Source organism: Phycodurus eques, chromosome 15 (genome assembly GCF_024500275.1).
Source record: "Phycodurus eques isolate BA_2022a chromosome 15, UOR_Pequ_1.1, whole genome shotgun sequence".
Classification (NCBI taxonomy): domain Eukaryota; kingdom Metazoa; phylum Chordata; class Actinopteri; order Syngnathiformes; family Syngnathidae; genus Phycodurus; species Phycodurus eques.
The window spans coordinates 9231798-9255632 of NC_084539.1; the positions used below are offsets into that span (position 1 = coordinate 9231798).

At 41.3% G+C, this 23835-nt stretch overlaps 1 protein-coding gene across 5 annotated transcripts in view; it reads left to right on the forward strand.

Annotated features, from left to right (window-relative positions):
• Positions 1-22974, forward strand: part of ctif (CBP80/20-dependent translation initiation factor) — an 81603-nt gene extending 58629 nt beyond the window's left edge. For 3 of the 5 annotated variants that reach the window (XM_061697996.1, XM_061697997.1, XM_061697995.1), the window contains 3 exons: positions 488-643; positions 12409-12462; positions 14631-22974. In XM_061697996.1, coding sequence (XP_061553980.1) covers positions 488-643; positions 12409-12462; positions 14631-14855 — 435 coding nt within the window. In that variant the 3' untranslated portion in view covers positions 14856-22974. Of the gene's footprint in view, positions 1-487; positions 644-4091; positions 4224-12408; positions 12463-14395; positions 14489-14630 lie in introns of those variants that run through there. The other 2 variants (XM_061697998.1, XR_009769879.1) reach the window with 2 other exon arrangements.
• The last annotated feature ends 861 nt before the right edge of the window (positions 22975-23835 follow it).

Consider the following 23835-nt stretch of genomic DNA (forward strand, 5'->3'; position numbering starts at 1 on the left):
AGGTTTTTAGCTATAAGGCCCTAAGGTTAATGTGTACACCACCTACATAAACTCCTATTGCAGATGTTAATAGCTTTCACCGCCGCTGATGAATGTAATATTCTTAATATCCACCTACCAGAGAGAGCAGGATTTCCAAACTTTTTCTACTGAGGTCCTAATACAAAAAAAATGCAAGGATACAAGAGACACTTTGAAAATCTGTGACTTTATTAAACACACTAAAATCAATTAATCAAACAGTTATATATCGTTATATATACTAGTTATTTGTATGGAGCAGAAAGTGGAGGAAACCGTTTTTTCCTCTGAAATAAAAAACATATATTTATTCAGCATGATGTAGAGAAATTGAGTTAATGTTTTAGTTGTAAATAGTTTATTTTCATCTTTGCACATTTAGAAAAGCTCTATATTTATGTAGTTTGGACACCCGAGAGATAGACTCCTAGCCCCTCTCTCTCCCTCTGCAATTATCTATCCACAGAAGGACTTTGCCCGTCGTGCGGAGCTGCAGCGGTCAGACGTGGAGGTGTGGTTGGGCTTCATCACTTTCCTGTGCGAGGTGTTTGGGATAATGAGGAGCAGTTCCGGAGAGCCCTTTCGGGTCCTGGTGTGTCCCATCTACACCTGCCTGCGAGAGGTGTGTATAGTTATCAGAAAGGATTGTTGCATAACTGGGGATTACACCATAACTATCAGGACCGGTAATTATCGACTGATATTGGGGGAAAAAAATAACGTCACACAGATCGGTCCAATATGAAAAAAACTAGTCCGATAACAAGCGCCGTCTCATTCAGCGGCATACTGGTCACCAGTGGCTGCTGTTGCATTGGCTTATGACAGTAAGACAATTTTGTCAAAAATTCTTTGGCTACGACACCAAAAATAGTCAATATCCAAAGTAAATTAGCGTATTACTACTTGCTGAAATTGCAATGGAACAAGATACATTTATTAGGGATGTCCCGATCCAACTTTTTCCCTTCCGATCCGATACCGATATTGCAACCTTGAGTTTTGCCCGATACCGATAACAGTCCCATCCGATATCAGCAATAATCATACAAAATTTACTTATTTTGTATTATGGAATGTTAGATAAGGCTTAATCAAGTGATATTACTCAAACAGAGCACATAAATCAGCAACAGTAGATATGAGAAATTTACCCTTTTATTATTAAACAGTGGATTACATAAAGAGCGGCACAGTGGACGATCGGTTAGCACATCTGCCTCACAGTTCTGAGAACCTGGCCGGGTTCACATCCAGTCTCCCCTGTGTGGAGTTTGCATGTTCTCCCTGCCTCCTCCAGGTACTCCGGTTTCCTCCCACATTCCAAAAACGTGCATGGTAGGTTAATTGGAGACTCTAAATTGTTTTTAGGTGTGAATGTGAGTGCGAATGAGAATCATCTTTATTTGCCAAGCATGTCCAAAAAAACACACAAGGAATTTGTCTCCGGTAGTTGGAGCCGCTCTAGTACGACAACAGACAGTCAATTGACAGAGAACACTTTTGAGACATAAAGACATTGAGAAAAACAGTCACTGAGCAATAAAGAGTTGCTAGTTATCTGGAAATGATGGTCCACTTTTTTATTTTTCGACAATTGTGGAAAAAGATGTAGAGTTCTCTAGGAATGAGAGCAGTTTGAATGACTAATATAGCAATTGTCCGGTGCAATGACCATTGTGCAAAGGGCGCCGAGACTTCAAGGAGTGTATGCAATTTAAAGTGACTAGTAGCGCGATAATCTGGGACAATGTTGATTGTGCAAATGTTGCAGATACTGCTCAGTCAGTGTGCAAGTGGGGCAGATGCTTCTCTGGCATGAGTGGCCAGTATTGGTCAACAACAGATATGCAAATAGTACAGCGTTGCGAGATTACTACAGTGAGTGCACGAGTATGAATAATTGGCCCGACAGAAATGTGACAACAAACTCAAGACAAAAAAATTGGCAGCATGTGACAATGGAATTGTAGGTTAGCTGTTTAAGAAGTTGATTACAAGAGGGAAGAAGCTGTTGGAATGTCTGCTAGTTTTAGTTTGCATTGATCGGTAGCGCCTACCTGAGGGAAGGAGCTGGAAGAGCTGGTGACCGGGATGTGGAGGGTCCGAGAGGATTTTGCACGCTCGTCTTAGTTCTGGCAGCGTGCAAGTCCTCATGGGTCGGTAGGTGGGTACCGACAATCTTTTCAGCAGTTTGGATTGTCTTTTGCAGTTGGAGTACTTTTTTTGTAGCAGCACCAAACCAGACTGTGATGGAAGAACACAGGACTGATTCGATGACTGCGGTGTAGAACTGCCTCAGCAGCTCCCGTGGCAGGCCGTGCTTCCTCAGAAGCGGCAGGAAGTACAGCCTCTGCTGGGCCTTTTTGAGGACGGAGTTGATGTTGATCGCCCACTTCAGGTCCTGAGAGACTGTAATTCCCAGGAACTTGAAGGTCTCAACGGTTGACACAAGACAGCTGGACAGCGTGAGGGGTAGCTGTGGCGAAGGATGCCTCCTGAAGTCCACGATCACCTCTACAGTCTTGTGCGTGTTTAGCTCCAGGTTGTGTTGACCCCACCACAGCTCCAGCCGCTCCACTTCCTGTCGATATTCAGACTCGTCACCGTCTTTGATGAGGCCGATGGCAGTGGTGTCATCTGCAAACTTCAGGAGTTTGACAGCCAGGTGCATTGAGGTGCAGTCCTTCGTGTAGAGAAAGAAGAGCAGCGGAGAGAAGACACAACCATGGGGTGCCCCAGTGCTGATGCTGCGTGTGGATGAGGTGGTCTCCCCCAGCCTCACCTGCTGTGTCCTGCCCGTCAGAAAGCTGTAAACCCACTAGCAGATGGCAGGCGAGACGCTGAGCTGGAGAAGCTTGGAGGAAAGGAGTTCAGGAATGATGCTGTTGAACGCCAGCAGGGGACCGGTGGTCCAGCACGAGACGTTCAAAGGACTTCATGACCACAGATGTCAAGGCGACAGGCCTGTCGTCATTCAGACCCAAGATTGTAGGTTTCTTGGGGACTGGAATGATGGTGGAGCGTTTGAAACAGGATGGTACTTCGCACAGTTCCAGATATCTATTGAAGATCTTTGTGAAGACTGGAGCGAGCTGGTCCGCGCAGACTTTGAGGCAGGATGGGGATGGTTGTTTATTTATATGTGCCCTATGATTGGCGGGCGACCAGTTCAGGGTGTACCCCGCCTCTCGTCCAGAGTCAGCTCGGATAGGTGCCAGCATGCCCGCAACCTTAGTGAGGATAAGCGGTATGGAAAATGTATGGTTGGATGGGTTACATAGAGTAACTGTGCTGTGCATGTCTTTGACCTATGAGAGCCAGACGCAATGAGATACTCTCAGTATCAAAAAAAGTAGTCGTCATGATTGAATCTTGTTAAGATAACTCTTTTTTCACAGTTTGAAGACTATATGCCAGAGAGTAGTTATATTGCCTGTTGTATGTAATTATACAGAATTTGTGTACCAATATAAATTATTTTGAGAGATATAAGTGCCGCGAGGTCGATGCTAATTTTTGTTAGCTCATCTGTGGTGTTTTTCATTCATTGTGTTAGCTGTGAGCTAGCAAAAACAAAGCAACAAAGTCTGATGTATTTCAACATTCAATAGATGTAATTCTTTTGTTATTTGTGTTTAGTTTTACAGTGAACGTCAACTGGAGTCCCAATGAACGACTTTAAGCAAGGAACATTCGCTGTTACTCCTTGCTACTATGTTAGCAACTTAGCAACCTGTTGTGATCACGTGGGATCTGTATGCCGTCTGAATGGTGCTGGATAGAAATGTTGGAACGGAGCATGGAATGGACTGCTTGTATAAGAGTTGTAAAATCTGAGATTTTAGATCCAGTCCGAGCCGATACAATACTCTTGCTAATATCGGAGTGATATCCGATAGCAAAGATTGAATCGGGACACCCCTAACATTTATACATGGCATCACCGTTGCAGCTTCAATCAATTTGGGGGGGTCCTTGGCTTGGAAATGATCAGATGATATTGGTTATCAGTATCGATGGAAAAAATAGTTATCATGCATCCCTATGCGCAACACATACACTTACAGGAGGGTCCTCGGTTTACGACGGTCCTGACACAAGAAGCTTCAAGGTTATAAAAAGGAACACACTGAGCTATATTGCGCAGCGACGTAAGACTACGTGGTCACGACTCATGAAGCACAAGAAGACATACTCAGGTACAACCGTACTTATTGTTTTGTATTTATTATCTTTGGTTTGAGTGTTTTTCATACAAATATTTACATTAGTGATTCTGACTTCCGTACAAATTTGGGTAATGTTGCCCCCGTAGGAACAGAACCCTTTCGTAAACCGAAGACCCCCAGTCTAATACTACTTTGACCACAAGTGACTAACGTGGTCACTAACCAGTCAGCTGCTAATGTTAGCAGTCTGTCTTCACTCTGTCATCCTCTTGTCAAACAGCACAAACAGATGGACACAAATTCACAAGTCGTAGGAGATCAAATACCTAAAAGCCACAAAAGGTTGCTCTGTATAACAGCTGAGTCTTATCAAATCATCTGCAAAAGTAGGAAGTAGAAACCTGCCAAAATAAAATGGGCAACAGCGCTGAACTCTATTGCTCATTCACATGAACAACTGTCATGGCACTGAAACACTCGCCAACGCTGGAGAACAGTACTTGGAAACCTGAGTATTTCGCCAGATCGTGATATAACAGTGAGACTAATTTACATAGTACCAGCCCACCCACAACGAGTTTCTTTACCCATGACTTTGAAGATAGGCTGGGCACAGATTCAGGGCCATTTTTAAGCCACAGCTAGTATACCCTGTCCGAGACACGATCATGTCAAAGCCAAAAGTTAAACAGAGCTGCATTGAGATTTGTTTGCTGCACACCTTTAGCTTCTGATAAGCATCACATACAATAACTGATTGCCCATTGGGAGTGGTCGGGCGCTGTTGATTTTTGTTTGACGGTGTCTCTGCTGCCTGCACCAAATACATGTATTCCCACACTAATTGACATATGTAATTCACCACCTTTGTGATTTGCTTCCTCCATGAAAGAAAATACAATCCGTGCTGACTCTTTGGGTACTCGCGTGCGCTTCGCAGTTCGCACACTCTGTTGTTCATCTTTAGTTGTCATGGTAACAAAACCTGTACTCGTGTTTGGGCTAGCAATATGGGCGGGGTGCATGTTGGGTCACTTGCATGAGACAGAAATGCCCGTAACAGGGTAATTTCAGCAAGCCAAAAATATGTTTTAACTGTGCTACAATTCTCGATCCTTGGGACATTTTGATGAAAGCATATGAATTTGTAAAGTTGGTTTCATCTCTCTAGAAATTTACGATTTACAGTCAACCATCCCTGTCCACGTTTCTCGTAAGAAGAAAGTACTTAAGTGCATATTGCACTTCACAAGTTTAGTTTCCTGTTTTCCGCCCTCAACCCAGTCTAGACGCTAGACACCGCAGTGGCTTTTTCGTTATGGCTCAACCCGCCAGGACGCCATCACTTCCAGGAAAGCAAACGACCCAGGGTTTAACTCACATCATCAGGCCAAGCCGCCTTGCAAGTACTCTTCTTGGTATTCATTGGAACCACATATAGGGTCACAGCAGCAGAGCGACCGCCATACAGAAGTGGTCGGCGACCTATGGGGTATTGAAAGAAGGAAGTGGGGGGGGGGGGAGCTGAAGGGAGAGATTGCGGTCCAGTCAGCACTTGCTGCACAGGAAGCAATGGAAACATGACAGGTACAAGACCAGCATGAATTTACTGAGACCAGCATGAATTTACTTAAATGTGCAGCACATGCTTTAGTACACCATTTATTATAAATGTTCCCTATAGGAAATAACAGAAATGTAATCAGTTCCTTGCAAAATGTTTCTTGTATAGGCATTAGTAATCATGTAAAAGTGTAAAATGATTTATAGTAAAACAAATTCTGTATATTATTAATTTGGGTAGGCAATAATTGATTTTTTTTCCCCCCCTTACAAACTATTGAAAACGACAAAGCAAGTTTTGCTTTTGTTTTTTGCTTTATTTCTCCTGATACCAAACAAGGATTAACGTGCATCAACTTCCACAGAAATATTAGAAATAATGTTTTTGTTTACAGAAAATCTTAAAATAAATGCTATAATAAAATGGCCCTTTTGTCACAAAGTGTATAAATATATTTCATTTTAAATGTTCAACAAATTAATATTATAAACTGAGCCATCGGACTGCGAGACTTGGCTGGTCCAAGTCCGTTATCGAAGCTAGACAGTCAAAAGTTTCTATCGTGTCGCTAAATCACTGTTTTTGCATTGAAAAGGGCACCAGGTCTTTGACAATGGTCTTCCGCCAGGTTCCTTTCTTATTTGTAAAACAATGTGAAAATGATTCCGCTCATGTTGTCTATAGTGGGAATTAAAGTAGTCGCGAGAGCGAGTCAAAAAGTCGCTAAATAATTACACTGAGCAAAATTATAAACGCAACACTTATGTTTTCGCTCCCATTTTTCATAAGCTGGACTCCAAGATCTAAAACTTTTTCGACATACACAAAAGGCCATTTCCCTCAAATATTGTTCACAAATCTGTCTAAATCTATGTTAGTGAGCATTTCTCCTTTGTCGAGATAATCCATCCCATCTCACAGGTGTGGCATATCAAGATGCTGATTAGACAGCATGATTATTGCACAGGTGTGCCATAGGCTAGCCACAATAAAAGGCCACTTTGAAATGTGCAGTTTTATCACACAGCACAATGGCACAGATGTCGCAAGTTCTGAGGGAGCGTGCAATTGGCATGCTGACTGCAAGAATGTCCACCAGAGCTGTTGCCCGTGAATTGAATGTTAATTTCTCTACCATAAACCATCTCCAAAGGCGTTTCAGACAATTTGGCAGTACATCCAACCAGCCTCACAACCGTAGACCTCGTTTAATTTTGTTGACATATTTTACATACAAGTAACTGTTTTTTAAAAAAATATTTAATCTATGAATGTCCTTTCCCAACGTGGCCCTTGAGCACAAACGTTTGCTCATCCTTGCCAGAAAGCCCTTTTTTTTTCACAAGCAAACAACTGACATATAAGGGCAACTGAGCAAAAGTGTTGTTAGCCACATTACCATTGGATTGCATCCAAATATCTGGCCCCCGCTCTTGTTTCATTGTCACCGCCGGGGGAAATATCTGCTGACTGGCTGCTAAGCACTCCGCTACGAACACCAAGCGGGTGGCAAATGCTCATCCATTTAGCGAAGGTGCCGCGCAGTCGGTTTGTTGATACTTTTTCATTAGCACTGGCACCTACAGGAAGCGACTAGTGGGAGCAATGTGAATGAATTAAGTGCCACTCTTGTACTAGTTGCATACAACGACTATAAAATGCCCCCTAAATGCCAAATACCGGTTAACACATAATAGCAATCCCCATAAACCATGCATGTGATTTGACCCGTCTAGCCTAAATGCAGCCTTAGAAGATTAGTCTGCTGTTTTTGGATATTGTTTGGAGAACTGCTAAACAATACTTTTCCTTGCTAAATTGTGTACATTTTTCCTCGTAGCGTAAACAGGAGAACATCACGGAGAAAGGGATATTTGTCTCTGAATTATTCAGCAAGTATCAGCATGTTCCTCTTGCGGTTGGCTTAAATACAATGCTTGATTAATTGAAGCATAGTCTGTTGTTGTGTTAGGCAAGGTAAGGGGGGAAAAAAATACAACCGATTTGTTTTGCTTTTTTTTTAATGCTTATCCTGTCACAGGAAACTTTTTCCTGCAGAAAACCTACTCCTTTATTGAAGCCGGTGACGTGCGTGTAGCCTACTGAAGTATCAGCACACCACTGAGGCCACACACTTTCTTTTCCACTGCATGGCTCTCATTATTGAACCTTTTTATTGGCTCAAAAAGGTAATACCAGGAACCATTGATTGATTGGGCTTCTGGTATCTAGCAGATTTGCCATCGACCCGTCATTGTGACTGAGGACACACAGCTAGAAATTACAAAAATGCAACGAAATTCAGTGTATTACTAGCTTACCGTGCACCCTCCACAGTCTCCCTTTTGCTGCAGCACTCTGTTCTTTAGTTGCCCTCAGTCTCCTCTCTGATTTTATCCCTTTATTTCTGTAAAACTGTTGTTTTTATTGCATGGCTTTTTCCGACCGATGCATTTAATGCGGTGCGGTTTCCCGCTGTACTGTTTTGCAGTAGAAAACCAACCATGAGCATCGATTGGACTGCCCTTAGCCTCCTTTCGGATTAATGGCATTTCCATTCCTTTCAATGGGGAAAAATGAGTTGAGGTGTGAGTGTTTTGATTTACGAGCGTAGTCACGGAATGACTTAAACTCTCAAGGCACCACTGTATTTCAAATCTACAATTAAACTGCAATTGTTCCCCTCTAAAGTATTTCCGCTGGAGTCTACCATACTTTCTCAACCTTCTCAGCCACGCCTTCATGCACTCCTGGCAGGATTCTTCTAGGATCCTACACCGCTCCGCCGTTATGACTATCTTGATGTCGTCCACTTCTTCAAAAGAATCCCTTTATAACCCCATTGAGCTTGCGAAATAGGAAAAAATCACCCGGAGCCAGCTCGGGTGAGTACCGAGTTTGCTTGTGATGTTCGTCTCAGCCAGGAACTCTTGGATGCTCTCGGCATTGTGAGCGGGTGTTTTATCATGTTGAAACAACCACGAATTGGCCTTTTGGCTCTTCTCGCACACTGCATGAAGCATTTATTGCAAGATCTCTTTGTAGACCTGCTGGTTGATCATCTGGCCCACAATGAATGGGAAAACTCATAGTTTGTAGTTTGGGTTTGAAATATCACTTTTGTGACATTGATGTGTGCCAAAAATAACCTATTTTGTCAAAGCCCTAATTGGAACGTATCCACAAAAAAAATTGACTGCCCTCGGCCTTTTTTCAGATAAAATGTCTCCTTATTTTTCTCTTTCTTGAATAAATTGCTGCCGCCCCTTTAGATTGGTGATTCCCAACCAGGATGCTGTGGCACAAATGGTGTGCCGTGAGAGATTGTCCAATTTCACCTAATTGGTCTTTTTTTCCTCTCTCTCTCTCTCTCTCTCATTAAAATAATTGTTCAGCTATGCCAGAAATGTATAGTGACAGGCAGGACAATTAACTGCTCTTCCATAAGATGGCAGAAGGTACATGATTAATCAATGCATCTACTTTCTTTAACATTTTTGTCTATTGTTGTGCCTTGAATTTTTTTTTCTAATGTAAAATATGTGACTTGGCTCAATAAAGGTGACGAAAACGCTGCATTAGATTGTCCCGTTGCGTACGTAATGATGTGTCCATCGTATGCTTTTAGTTTGGGACACCTCAGTGGAGTGGATGTGATGGGATAAAGAATAATACTTGATGAAAGAGGCGGGATCGCTCGTCCCAATGTCAGAAATAGTGTTGCTATGCAACTATTGGAAGCTCATTTGAAGTCTTCCAAGTTCCAACGCTCCCTGCATGCGTGTGTTATGAGTATAAAGATGAAACATATTTGCTTCTCAGCTGGAAATCGGTGCCTCCCATCACTGCGTTCTTTGACAATGCCATCAGTGACATGTCATTTGTTCATCAAACACGCTGATGTTTGATCCGTGAAGAGGACAAAAACGCTGACATAAATATGGATGTTCTTCACTCACGTTTGCAGAAAATCACAGCTGACCTACTTTTCATTTTTCTGATCAAATGTCTTTTGAATGTAGAAAGGTGGATTGGTGCGGTAGAAAAAACAAACTGAATGGGAATCACAAGAGATTCCCAAGGTTTTCTCAACTTTGTTATATAATGTAACTGCAAGCAGGCGGGCAGCTCCCAGCTTGTCAGGAGCTTCTTTGAAACTGTTCGTTTTCCACATTTAAAAAAACAAAAAAAAAAGCATTCATAATGTTTCACAGAAGAATTGATGATTAGTGACTGTATTTGAGTTAAACGTCTGAGTAAGATCCCCCAGAGAAGTCATTAGGAGACCAACCCGTCTGTGTTGGCTCTTCATACTTTCACAGTGTCCATCTACGCGTACTGGGAAGGTGATGCCTAAGCTGTTCGATGACAGTTGGCACATAGTTGTGCTTACCATGTGACATTTCTATGACATTTCTCTTTTTAAGGAGATGTAGCTTGCATTTTCTTACAGTTTAAAAACATTTCCGAGGTGTGACATGCTTTTGTCAAAATACCCCAATGATCAAGAATTAAAAACACATTTTACACACCTGCTTCCTTGTCTCACTAAAATTAGCATGTCCCATGCAAGTGAGCCACTGACTCTATACCATGCACCATATACTGCTGGGCCGATGGCAAGTCTGCCTTTGGTCACCATAATGATCAGGGGCAGAACCTATGCCTCCTGACTAAAGTCACAGAATGGACAAAAAAAGAGTGCCGCTATATGTACAAAACAAAATCTTTTTCACTCAGACACAGTACCAAACATAAATGCCACTGCATCAATAAGTTCACCGAGCAATCAAGTATGTGCTGCTTATTAGACGCTAACGCTGTTAGCTAACTCAAATCTGTGCAGCAAATTAAACCCTGCAGCTCTGCTAACCATTTGGCTTTGACATGATGGAAGGGGCGTGGGTGTTTCTACATGATAGTGACAATGTCGTCACTTGAAAGTGGCTCTGTCATGTGCGGAGAAATTTTGTGTGGGGTGTGGTTATTTGCAAAGCAAAGCAAATTTATTTGTATCTTGCATTTCATACACAAGGTAACTCAATGTGCGTTACATGATTAAAAGCATTTAGGGAGTCCAGTCAGAAGACCATTACAATAGTCAAGTCTACTTGAGATAAAAGAAGAAGAAGAATCATCTTTTATTGTCATGAACATGCATGCATGCACACGAAATTTGTTCTCTGCATTTGACCCATCACAGTGAACACATACGCATGTTAGTGGAACACACTGGAGCAGGGGGCAGCTGAAGCGCCCAGGGTGCATTTCGGGGTATCAGTGTCTTGCTCAAGGACACCACAGCCATGAGTCCGGGGGATGTTGACTGGTCCAGTCGGGGTCTTGAACCTAGGTCCCCCATGGTGGCAGGCAATGATCTTAACCATTGGGCCATGGCTGCATGGATGAGCTTCTCCTGGTCTGCTTGACACATGCAAGCCTTCACTCTGGATATGTTCGTCAGATGGTAAAATGCATTTTTAGTAATTGATTTGATATGACTGTTGAAAGTCAGGTCGGAATCTATCAGAACACCAAGGTTTCGGACTTGGTCTTTGGTTTTTAAAGAGAGTGACTCCAGGTATTTACTAACAGCAATTCTCTTGTCTTTATTGCCAAAAACAATTATCTCAGTTTTGTTGCGGTTTAATTGAAGAAAATTTTGGCTCGTCCATATATTTATCCGTTTTAGACAGTGACACAAAACCTCAATTGAACTGTAGTCATCTGGAGACACTGCTAGATATAACTGTGTGTCATCTTCATAGCTATGATAGTCAAAATTAAAGTTCTGAAGAATTTGACCCAAGGGTGGCATATACAGGCTGAACAGGAGGGGTCCAAGAACTGACCTTGTATTATGGAAATTAGCGTTACTGTTGTGGCGGAAGTGCAGAAGTGCTCGTTCACAGACACATTTTCAGTGAGAGGCAGATAGATCATTTTAGGGCTGCAAAAATAATTGCGACTTTTTTCTTTTTTTGCCCGCACAATGTCAATATATTGCAATGTGAAAAAATACAGGATAATATACTCGTGACGTGAAAACCAGCACACATTTCACTTTTTCCCTCTCTGTATTGTTTGGACAGTTAGTTTATAAAAGCTTCAGTAGAAAAGAAAATATGCTCAGTAGAGCACAAAACTGAATTATTTGTATGACCTCTACCTGTACAAATGCACTGTTATGCACCCAGTTATACTGTATAGTTATTAGCACATCGATAACACTTTCATTTATTTGTAATCAATCTGTTATCTTACACGTTTTAACATATTGTGCATTCGTATTTCTCTATTTGATTTATGTACACCTAAGTTTGTCCCTTCACAAATGCCGTAACACTTTCCTTCCCACTCACCTCAAATGTAATCTGTTGCACATGCATTCTTTCATTACATTCTGAAGATCAAAATAGTAAATGCAGGCATGTAATTGTTTCCCATGTCCTCAATAATAGTTAACATACAAGAAGATAATTATACAACACTCTGGGCTGCTCCGTGTGTATAGTGTGAAGGGTTATATTTACTGTAACATTGGTGGGGAGGGTCATTATGCATTATTATTACGACTGTCCATTTGCAATGTCGCAATGCTCGGTCAGCCCTGATTCAAATTGGCACAATATCTATTCTTGTTCCATGTAGCTGCTGCAGTCGAAAGACATCAAGGAAGACGCCGTGCTTTGCTGCTCTATGGCGGTAAGACACAAACACACACCCAATTACATACTCTATCACAAGACACAGTACACTGTAAACGGGGTTCTCAAATGTTTTGGGTCCAGGGACCCTTTACAGGGGAGAAATTTTCCCAAGCCATTCCACCAGGCCCCACCTAACACACAGATACATACAGTATTTTCCATGCATTTTATGCTTGCAGTTTTTTTCCTGCATGTTCACATACATTGAACAAAATATAAATGCAACAGTTTTGTTTTTGCTCCCATTTTTAGTGAGCTGGACTCCAAGATCTAAAACTTTTTCTACATACACAAAAGGCCATTTCCCTCAAACATTGTTCACAAATCTGTCTAAATCTGTTTGTGAGCATTTATTCTTTGTCGAGATAATCCATCCCACCTCACAGGTGTGGCATATCAAAAATGTGAGCCCGTTGGAAACGACAGCAACTCAGTCACAAAGTGGTAGGACACGTAAACTGATGGAGCGGGGTCAGCGGAGAAAGGTGCGCAGAGAGCTTCTTGGAATGGGTTTCCATGGCCGAGCAGCTGTATCCAAGCCATATATCACCAAGTGCAATGCAAAACGTCGCTTGGTTTTCAGATGGAATGGGAAAACCATTGACACTGCAGGACTGTGGAGATACATTCTCTAGAGTGAGGAATCACTTTTCGCCATCTGGTAATGTGATGGAAGAGTCTGGGTTTGTTGGTTGCTAGGAGTACAGTACTTGTCTGACTGCATTGTAACCAAGTGTAAAGTTTGGTGGAGGGGGGATTATGGTGTGGGGTTGTTTTTCAGGAGCTGGGCGTGGCCCCTGAGTTTCAGTGAACAGAACTCTGAATCCTTCAGCATACCAAGAGATTTTGGACAATTCCATGCACCAATTTTGTGGGAACAGTTTGGAACTGGCCCTTTCCTCTTCCAACATGACTATGCACCACTGCACAAAGCAAGGTCCATGAAGACATGGATGACAGAGTCTGGTGTGGATGAACTTGACTGGCCTGCGCAATCCTGACCTCAACTGTATTGAACACATTTGGATTAATTAGAGCGGAGACAAATCCAGGCCTTCTTGTCCAACATCATCAGTGTGTGACCTCACAAATGCACTTCTGGAAGACTGGTCAATAATTCCCATAAACATACTCCTAAACCTTGTGGAAAGCTCTCCCAGAAGAGTTGAAGCTGTTATAGCTGCAAAGGGTGGACCAATGTCATATTGAACCTTATGGGTAAGGAATTGGATGTCACTTAAATTCAAATGTGAGTCAAGGCAGGTGAGCGAATGCATTTTGCAATATAGTGTATGTATGTAAACACATATACATGCCCACACATACACACAAATCTTTAACCCCACGCAATCAAAACCATCATTCTTGATGGAGATATTTTATTATACTCTGCTTGCACAGTTAACAACTACGCTTCCTTTGGTTGAGCTTGGTTGATTTTTGCTTCTTGGTGTTGCTTTGTGTTGCTGCTTTAACCATGGGGCCTAAGAAAATGCCTCATGGCACGACATGAATAGCCAATCAGTGACTGTAGCGACTGAAGGCATGACCAAATAGTCTGTCAGTCATTTGCACAAGAGCACACAGCCTCGCAGGGGGACACGCCTTGCACATAATGAGGCTATTATAGTTTCTTGGAAGTGTTATTTAACTCCAGTTAGTAGCTAAAGTAAGGATTTGGACACCTCTGTACTTCAAATCAAGGCTAAACATATGTAACAGTCGTGTCCTATACACGGGCTGCTCCATATCACCGGCGCCGACGTACGAACAAACGGTGACGTCGTCGTTCCTACCGGGTCGTCAGTTAAGTTGATCACCTCTCTTATATTTTTTATTGATTATACATTCCAAAAAATACATCATCAAACCGGTAGCACTTTGTGTTTGGCACGTCTGTACTGAGCTGGGAGCATTTCTTTGGGCAGAGAGATGAGGAGGCGGGAGTGGAGAGTGATGCAACATTCAAATCTTGCTCGGAAAGCAAAAAATCGACAAAGCAAAACTCCAAACACTCGTAGGTTGGTGCACTCTTAATTCAAGATAGACACCATCACAACACCTTAAATTTTTTGATTGTCAATTGAAAATGGAAAAGAACAGATGCTACACGGATTAAAAGGTGGCAGACACTGTCTCACACTTTTTCTTGCAACTCCACAGCTGCAGAGCTCCGGGAGGCTCCTGGAGGAGCAGCTGCCCGAGATGATGACGGAGCTGCTTGCGGCCGTGCGCGACAAGATGTTGAGCCCGGCTGAGTCACCCCTGACCCGCTCGCTCCTCATGGAGGTAGTGGAGCTGCACGCACACCGCTGGAGCCCCCTGGAAGCACTCACTACGCAGTACTACGACCGCACCATCCACAAGCTCACCATGGCCTCAGCCTAGACCTGCCATTTCATCCCGAACTTTTGGTACAGACGATTGCGTTTTGGGCCGCTAGGGGCAGTGTAGGATGGGAGCAGCTTATCCGTTGGGAATAGAGAGATGTTAAGAGGAGGAGGATGAGGGGTGCCTGTGTCTTCATTGTCCTCCACCCCCTCCTCTCGTTCCATCCTCCAGCGCTCGTGGCTGATAAAAGACAGAAAATGGAGGCAGGGAGAAGACACGGTGCCGCTGTCTGTGTGCACCGTCTGCCCTCCCCTCCACAGGGACCCTGGGTCAGGAGGTCCTGCTGCGGGACTCAAGCACGCCCACACCATCCCCCATAACCTCCCATCCCCCGCCCTTTGTCTCCCTCCCTTAGCAGGAAGCCTTTTTTGTGGGGATGAGACAGCGGGCCTGCTGGGCCCGGCTGGGCTCGGGATAAGGATCAGGCTGGCTAGAGTAGGGTGGCAGATGGCGGCTAGAGCCCTTGTGAGAGACGCATACACACACAGACACTCACTCAAAACACACACGCATGCATGGCAACCAAGCATCCCTCTCCACCATAGAAAAATAGGAAATAAGGGGGGTCGTCAGCATTAGAGGAGCATTAAAAAACACACACACACACAGTGCTGTTAAACCTTTTGTTTTTGTCTCCCAAGCCGTGCACATCCACACTCATAATAACCGTTTTTTAAAAATATATATTTATTATAACCATTTGATTTTACCATCGGATTCTTACCAAGTACTATTAGAGCCACACTGAAAAGAGAAAAACGCTAACATTACGAGAAAAATGTGGAAATATAAGAATAATTTTTTGATGTTGGACAAATACATTGCGCAGAGTGCAATGTTACGTGAATAAAGAGGTTATCATAGGAGAAAGAAATTGTAATAAACGAACGTTTTAAAGCTATGAAATGAATTGGGAAAGTTGTAATTTCACAATGACATTCTTACTGATTCACAAATAAAGTTGTAATAATACAAGAAAACGTAAAGTTCTGCAAATAAATGTGTACAAAAGTTGTAGTGTTTCGAGAATGAACCAATGTTCCGAGCAAGGCGCAATGTTATGTGAATAATATCTAATTTCCCTTTACGTGAATATCTAATTTCTCCTCACGGGATCGATCAATCACTTGATCGATTGAACTATCTATTTAAAAGATGTAAGATTACGACAAAAAGTCATCATAGGAGAATGAAGTCGTAATAAGAAGTAGTTGATGTAAAGCTAGGAAATTAACTTGGTATTGTAAGGGGAAAAAAGTCAATATTACAATGGCAGTCTTAATGATACACATAAAAAAGAGTATGACAAAAAAATTGTAACGTGAAAAGAATAATAGTTATGTGACTAATATTTTGGGCAAAGTAAGTCTTAAGTCTCGTGAATTGTCAAGTTTGGACAATTAAGTTGACTTCTAGGAAAAAAGGCAAGGCAAATGCCTATATAGCGCATTTCATACACAAGGTAACTCAATGTGCTTTACATGATTAAAAGCATTTAAAAACAAAGAGCATAAGACATTTTAAAAAGTACAGAAAACTTGTGCAAAAGTGCAAGAAAGGTCATTTAAATAATGGAAATGCTCTATAATGCTTAATGATAACCATGAGAAGAAGAAAAAAAAAAAAAAAAAGAATAGTTTTTAACCTGAACTTAAAACTATTGGCACTTGGGGCTGATTACACTTGTGTTGGCAACTTATTCCATTTGTGTGCAGCATAGCAGCTAAATGCTGCTCCACCATGTTTGCTTTAGAATCTGTGCTGAGTCTGTAGAGCTCAGAACCCTGCTAGATTTATATTCTATTAGCATTTATTTAATGTATCCATGACCTAAACCATTTAGTGATTTATAGACCAGTAACAGAACTTTCAAGTATTGTATAGCTGACTCGGAGCCAGTTTAGAGACGTTAAAATTGGCGTAATGTGCGTTGATCTCTTTCTTGTGGTCAGAATCCGAGACAGACACTGGCCCGACCGTGCCAATAAAAATGGCATGAATAAATACGATGAAACCAAGCGATGAAATCAATACATTCTTGCTTTTAAATGTAATATTAAAAATATATTCTGAATATTATTTAATATTCAATATTTTGAGTTTTATCCAATTATATTATTATTGGATTTTTGCGCATGTCACATGAATTCAGGTTAAAGCCCTCTCATAAATCCCAGAAAAAATAAATCTATACATTGCCACGTTCACAGCAAGCTAACTTACCTATTACTATTGCTTTTTATCAAGGAGTGTGGCTAAACGGAGCGGCTGCATCGATCGCCTCATTCAATGACGTGCGCTGCGCTACGCACATTGCTCGCATGCATTTTGCCCACAGAGACTGTACACTTCACTATTTCATCCCCAGGGAGATATAAAAATATAAATATTGTTAAGCATTGTTGTAATGGTATAATAAGTATTTTTTACTTTGGAGTGACGAATAAAAGCAGCAAGAATAATGCACCAGAAAGTCCGGGAGCATCATCCTCCCAAATTGAAAAAATAACTGCAGAAAGTATAAAAATTATTCATTCATTCATCTTCCGTTCCGCTTATCCTCACTAGGGTCGCGGGCATGCTGGAGCCTATCCCAGCTATCTCCGGGCGAGAGGCGGGGTACACCCTGAACTGGTCGCCAGCAAATCGCACGGTACATATGGACAAACAACCATACGCGCACACATTCACACCTACAGGCAATTTAGAGTCCTCAATTAACCTACCCTGCATGTTTTTGGGATGTGGGAGGAAACCGGAGTACCCGGAGAAAACCCACGCAGGCACGGGGAGAACATGCAAATTCCACACAGGCGGGGCCCGTATTTGAACCCCGGGCCTCAGAACTGTGAGGCAGATGTGCTAACCAGTCGTCCGCCGTATACAAATTTGTATAAAGCAAAAAGACCGAGACAATTTAGAGTCATGGCTGCAGAAGTATCTGGGAATTTTTGGAAAAAAAATGCTCTCCTCTAATGTAAGCCCAGTGTGGAGAACAGACAAATTAGTGACCCCAGTAGTGCACTGGTTGTGGGAAAGTCCTCCTCCAGGGCCCAGGGACTTGATGCCCATTGGAGGTCCTTGCAGCACATCAATGAACTCAATGAAAGCTTAAACATTTGCCAATTGACACATTTAAAAACTGATGACTGACATTTAAGAACTTATCCATTGTCACTTTCCATTGTGATACTTTGCATGGTTTCTTTACGAAAACGTTATGTGGTTCATTTATAAAAGGTGTAATGTCAAGATGAGTGATGGGAGTAAAAGTTCGTTATTCCACTTAATTACAACCCCAATTCCAATGAAGTCGGGACGTTGTGTTAAACATAAATAAAAACAGAATGCAATGATTTGTAAATCATGTTCAACCTATATTTAATTGAATACACTACAAAGACAAGATATTTAATGTTAAAATTGATAAACTTGATTGTTTTTAGCAAATAATCATGAACTGAAAGCTGGGACAGGTGGCAAAAAAGACTGAGAAAGTTGAGGAATGCTCATCAAACACCTGTTTGGAACATCCCACAGGTGAACAGGCTAATTGGGAACAGGTGGGTGCCATGATTGGGTATAAAACGAGCTTCCCTGAATTGCTCAGTCATTCAGAAGCAAAGATGGGGCGAGGTTCACCTCTTTGTGAACAAGTACGTGAGAAAATAGTCGAACAGTTTAAGGACAATGTTCCTCAATGTACAATTGCAAGGAATTTAAGGATTTTGTCATCGATGGTCCATAATATCATCAAAAGGTTCAGAGAATCTGGAGAAATCACTGCATGTAAGCGGCAAGGCCGAAAACCAACATTGAATGCCCGTGACCTTTGATCCTTCAGGCGGCGCTGCATCAAAAACCGGCATCAATGTCTAAAGGATATCACAACATGGGCTCAGGAACACTTCAGAAAACCAATGTCAGTATATACAGTTCGGCGTGACATCCGTAAGTGCAACTTGAATCTCTACTATGCAAAGCAAAAGCCATTTATCAACAATACCCAGAAACGCCGCCGGCTTCTCTGGGCCCGAGCTCATCTAAGATGGACTGGTGCAAAGTGGAAAAGTGTTCTGTGGTCCGACGAGTCCACATTTCAAATTGATTTTGGAATTTGTGGACGTCGTGTCCTCGGGGCCAAAGAGGGAAAGAACCATCCGGACTGTTATGGACGCAAAGTTCAAAAGCCAGCATCTGTAATGGTATGGGGCTGTGTTAGTGCCAATGGAATGGGTAACTTACACATCTGTGAAGGCACCATTAATACTGAAAGGTACATACAGGTTTTGGAGAAACATGCTGCCATCCAAGCAGCGTCTTTTTCATGGACGCCGCTGCTTATTTCAGCAAGACAATGCCAAACCACATTCTGCATGTTACAACAGCGTGGCTTCGTAGTAAACTAGTGCGGGTACCAGACTGGCCTGCCTGCAGTCCAGACCTGTCTCCCAATGATAATGTGTGGCGCATTATGAAGCGTAAAATACGACAACGGAGACCCCGGACTGTTGAACAGCTGAAGCTGTACATCAAGCAAGAATGGGAAAGAATTCCACCTACAAAGCTTCAACAATTAGTGTCCTCAGTTCCCAAACGTTTATTGAATGTTGTTAAAAGAAAAGGTGATGTAACGGAGTGGTAAACATGACCCTGTCCCAGCTTTTTTGGAATGTGTTGTAGCCATAAAATTAATGATAAAGTTAATGATTATTTGCTAAAAACAATAAAGTTTATCAGTTTGAACATTAAATATCTTGTCTTTGTAGTGTATTCAATTAAATATAGGTTGAACATGATTTGCAAATCATTGTAATCTGTTTTTATTTATGTTTAACGCAATGTCCCAACTTCCTTGGAATTGGGGTTATACAATTAATCATCTGATCATTTATGTCACGACACATTAAAAACATGCAAAACAACTAATTCCACCGAAGTAATATTTTCTTAAAGGCTGAAATAAACAATATAAAGATGCTTAATATAAAATAGTCATTGAAACTTCAAATATATCATATATGAATATTCAGAGCCACTACCGGACCACGACTCAAAAAAGCTTAACATCGGACCGTGTTCTAAGAATAACCATTCACGCTTCTCTTGTAATTCTTTTTGCCTTTTCAGTGTGGTGTTAATACTCCTTAGCATACAGTACATTCTCGATACTCGGTTTCCTGATTTTCAACATGTACATATGAGATTTAGCACCAGGTCTTATTGCACACGTTTGAGTTGGTTGCAGTGTTATGAGGTGATTTGGACTAAACAAACAAAATGGATAAATAGAAAGCATAGCGGCAGTGAAAATAAATTATTGAGCTAAAAAGTAGATATAACACTTTTTTTGTGTGTTGGGGGCGGAATAGGAAAAAACGGGGGATGGCAAATGAAATGTATCTGACATTTACCTGGAGCCATCCTTTGCGGTGAATATTTGGTGTGGCATTATTTGATGGTGTTTATTGTGTTTTAGGAATAATGACCTTTACTAACCTGTGTCTTGTGAAGACCACATAGCCAAAAAATCTCTATACATATTTATCTATGACGCTAATGTGCGCTATGATCGGTCATGTAGCATCTGTGAATGGGCTCTCTGTAATCTGCGTTCAGTATATTTCCAAGTATTTAAAAAAAAAAACACTTGAAGTTGGCAAAAGAAATGTTATGGGAAAACACCCGGAAAATTTCTACCAGGAATTAGCTTGATGCTTTAATGAACACAAACAAACAGTGTCACAATTCAGGGGCCGCATCCTTCGAGGGGCGTATTCATCTACGAAAGGCCCTCGTTAAGTGGGACGATCGTGACTTTTTACGTTATGATGGTAGGTGGCTACATATTAGCCTCATTAACGTCATGTATTTTAAACTGAAGTTTTACAGTTGCAAGAAGAATTAACACATCTAGCGTGAAAACCTTTACATTGGTGTCGTTTTTCTGCAGTCTGAAACTACACTGTTTGATACTCCCATGATCCCATGCAACGTCGCAGGCAAACTTAATTGAGTCTTTTTCATTAAATGTGCTAAAAACACATGCATTCATATAGTCTGCCATGCTTAAATCCAATGTATTTTCCTGGTATCGATACATTACCTTTTAAAACGATTTTAAATCGAGTTATGTCATCCGGGAGGCCAACTTGCCGAGCATACTGTCGATCGATGCAGTTGGATCGGAGGGATATGAATCGATACATCGATGATGTGAATGAATTGTTACACTCCTAGTAGCGAAGCATTCTGCAAAAAAATGAAAAAAATTGTAACGTCATGACAAAAAAAGTTGCAGCGCTACATGTTCATCAGAATATTATGGGATAAAATGGTGTACTGTTAGTTGAAATGACAAGCATGAAATACTTTTTTCTGAAAAAAGGTTTCTAGAATGAAGTCGTAAATTTAAAAAAGTCGCAAAGCTCCGAAGGATTTACTATTGCAAGAAAATAGTTGTAACTTTATCAAAATAAATTTGCAAAAAGGTAATGTTACAATAATAAAGTTTTAATAATACAAGAAAATTTCCAGAGCTACCAAATATTTCTTGTAATAGAAGAATAAAGTTGTTATATTGCAGAGGGGAAAACGTATTATGAGAATAGTTTTAATATTTTGAAAGTTGCAAAGCTATGGAATATTCGTACTATAAAAATAATAATAATGTGATACTAATAATAATGATATTGCGGGGGGAAGTAAAGTTACGAGTCAAATTGTAATATTACTAGAATAGTTAAAACGCTACGAAATGGTCGTACTACAGGAAAACGTTGTATGAGATGTAATATTGCACAAAGCAATATAGATGTAATGTAGCAAAAATGAAGTCATGTTTCTTCTAGAAAAAAAGTCAAGGTTATGACAATAAAGTCAATATTACAAGAAGGAAGTTGTAATGCTGTGAGAGAAGTTGCAAAGCTACGAAACAGTCGAAATACTACTACTACTAAGTAAGTTGAAAATCTACAGGAAAAAAAGTTGTAACATTACAAGAATAGTCCTGAGGTTCCGGGAAAAAGTTGTAACATTATGAGAAAATGTTGCAAAGCTACAAAATATTACGAGAAGTATTGAAGCTACGAAACAGTCGTAATATTACGTGAAATAAGTTGTAATAGTACAGGAATAAAGTCGTGATATTACACAAAAAGTCGTAATGATTCAAGAATAAAGTTGTGATGCTGCGAGAAAAGTCGCAGAGCTATAAAATATTTGTAGTATTGCAAGAATAAAGTTGTAATATTACAGGGAAAAAAACTGAACACTACGATAAAGTTGTAATAATACAGGAAAGAAGTCGTAACGTTATGAGAATAAAGTTTTAATATTACGAGAAATCTCAAAGCTACTTAATAACTGTAACATTACAAGAATGAAGTTGTAATTTGGACGCCCTTTGCGGTGTTACGCGTTGTCCTTCCGAATGATCTTACCCCTGAATCGGGACACAGTGACACCAAAGGCGTGTAATGGGACGAAAACGTCATAGTTCTGCACCAGTTTAGGCCGACAAATGACCTTTTTTTGACATTATTTTTAGTGCCTTAGAGGGAATTGAAGATCGACAAGTAGCCCAAAAGCCAATTAAAATCCGGCCTCATGGCTAGATTTAGCCTATAGCTTAGCATGTGACGTCAAGTACCCTTGCACCCCTAATACACAGTGTACATGCTTGTGCTTACACAGCGTGTTTATTTTTTTTTTGTATTATGATTTCCTCTGTCTTGCATCAAGAATTCAGATCATGTGTAATAGAAACCTCATCACTCGGATGATGATGATGTCTTGATGATGTCAACTTGTTTCATTTCTAGCTTTCTATTGAAGTTAAGCTCATTTATATATGCGGGGGGGAAAAGAGAAAAGACTTGTGAAACAGTTGTGACACCTAGCTTGCAAGTGTGTAAGTGGTGGTATTACTGTGGTTTAGCCACCAACGCAAGTTTTTGTTATGCAAGAAAAAAATAGTGTGTGTGTGGGGGGGGGGGGCTGCCCCCTCCTTGTCTGTGCCCGTGGAGCCTCCTCAGTCCCTCCCCCATGCCGGTTTGCATATTGTTGTGAATATTAACACTTAAATGCCTGCGGGCTCCACTCGGATGCCTGTTTGTTTCGCTTTTTTTTTTTTTCCAGAACTTGTGGAAAATAAAAAGAACAGCATAAAAAAGACGATGTAAGAATGTTTAGGGTTTTTTTTCCTTTGTGGTTGTGTGAAAGAAAAAAGGGAGACGCTCACGTTGTTTCCAAGGGTTATTAGCGGCAGAAGCGCGTGACAAACGTGGCACCACAGTGGGTCATTGCACTGACAACGCAGGCCTCGTTTATATGCCGGCCGTTACGGCGTCGCACATTAGGCACACGACACTACCGAGTGGTAATTCTATGTGCGTGCGTCCTTGGACAGTATTGCTCTTGGGTAGCCCTGACACATGACCATGATACTAGGCAGTGCTTGAGCATCCAAAAAAGGCTCCTTCAAACATTTATTAGATTACATTTAAAGAAAGATCCAAGTTGCTTTTAAGGGACATATCATTTGTAGGTTAATGAGGGGGAAAAAGACCCTCACTGGTTGGAAGATGATTCTATGCAGAACTTTAAACTTTGAGGGATTATTGTTCTACAGAGCAAGATCCTTATTGGTTTTAAGGATATGATTTGTTAAATTTGGTGAGATCAAAGACCCTGACTGGTAGTAAGGTGATTCTAGGCATCACCTGGGCACCCCAAAAAAGCTCTTTCAAAATTGGAGGGATCATAGTTTTATATCAAAGCAAGATCCTTATTGGTTTTGACATATTTGTGTATTCACTCAAAGGCTGGACTTGATTCTAGGCAGCACTCAAGCATCCCAAAAGAAAAGCTCCTTAAAACCTTGAGAGATTATTGTGCTATGTCGAACATGGTCCTTCTCGTTTTTAAGGAATTTATGATGTGTAGGTTCATGAGACCTGATTCCAGACAGCACTCG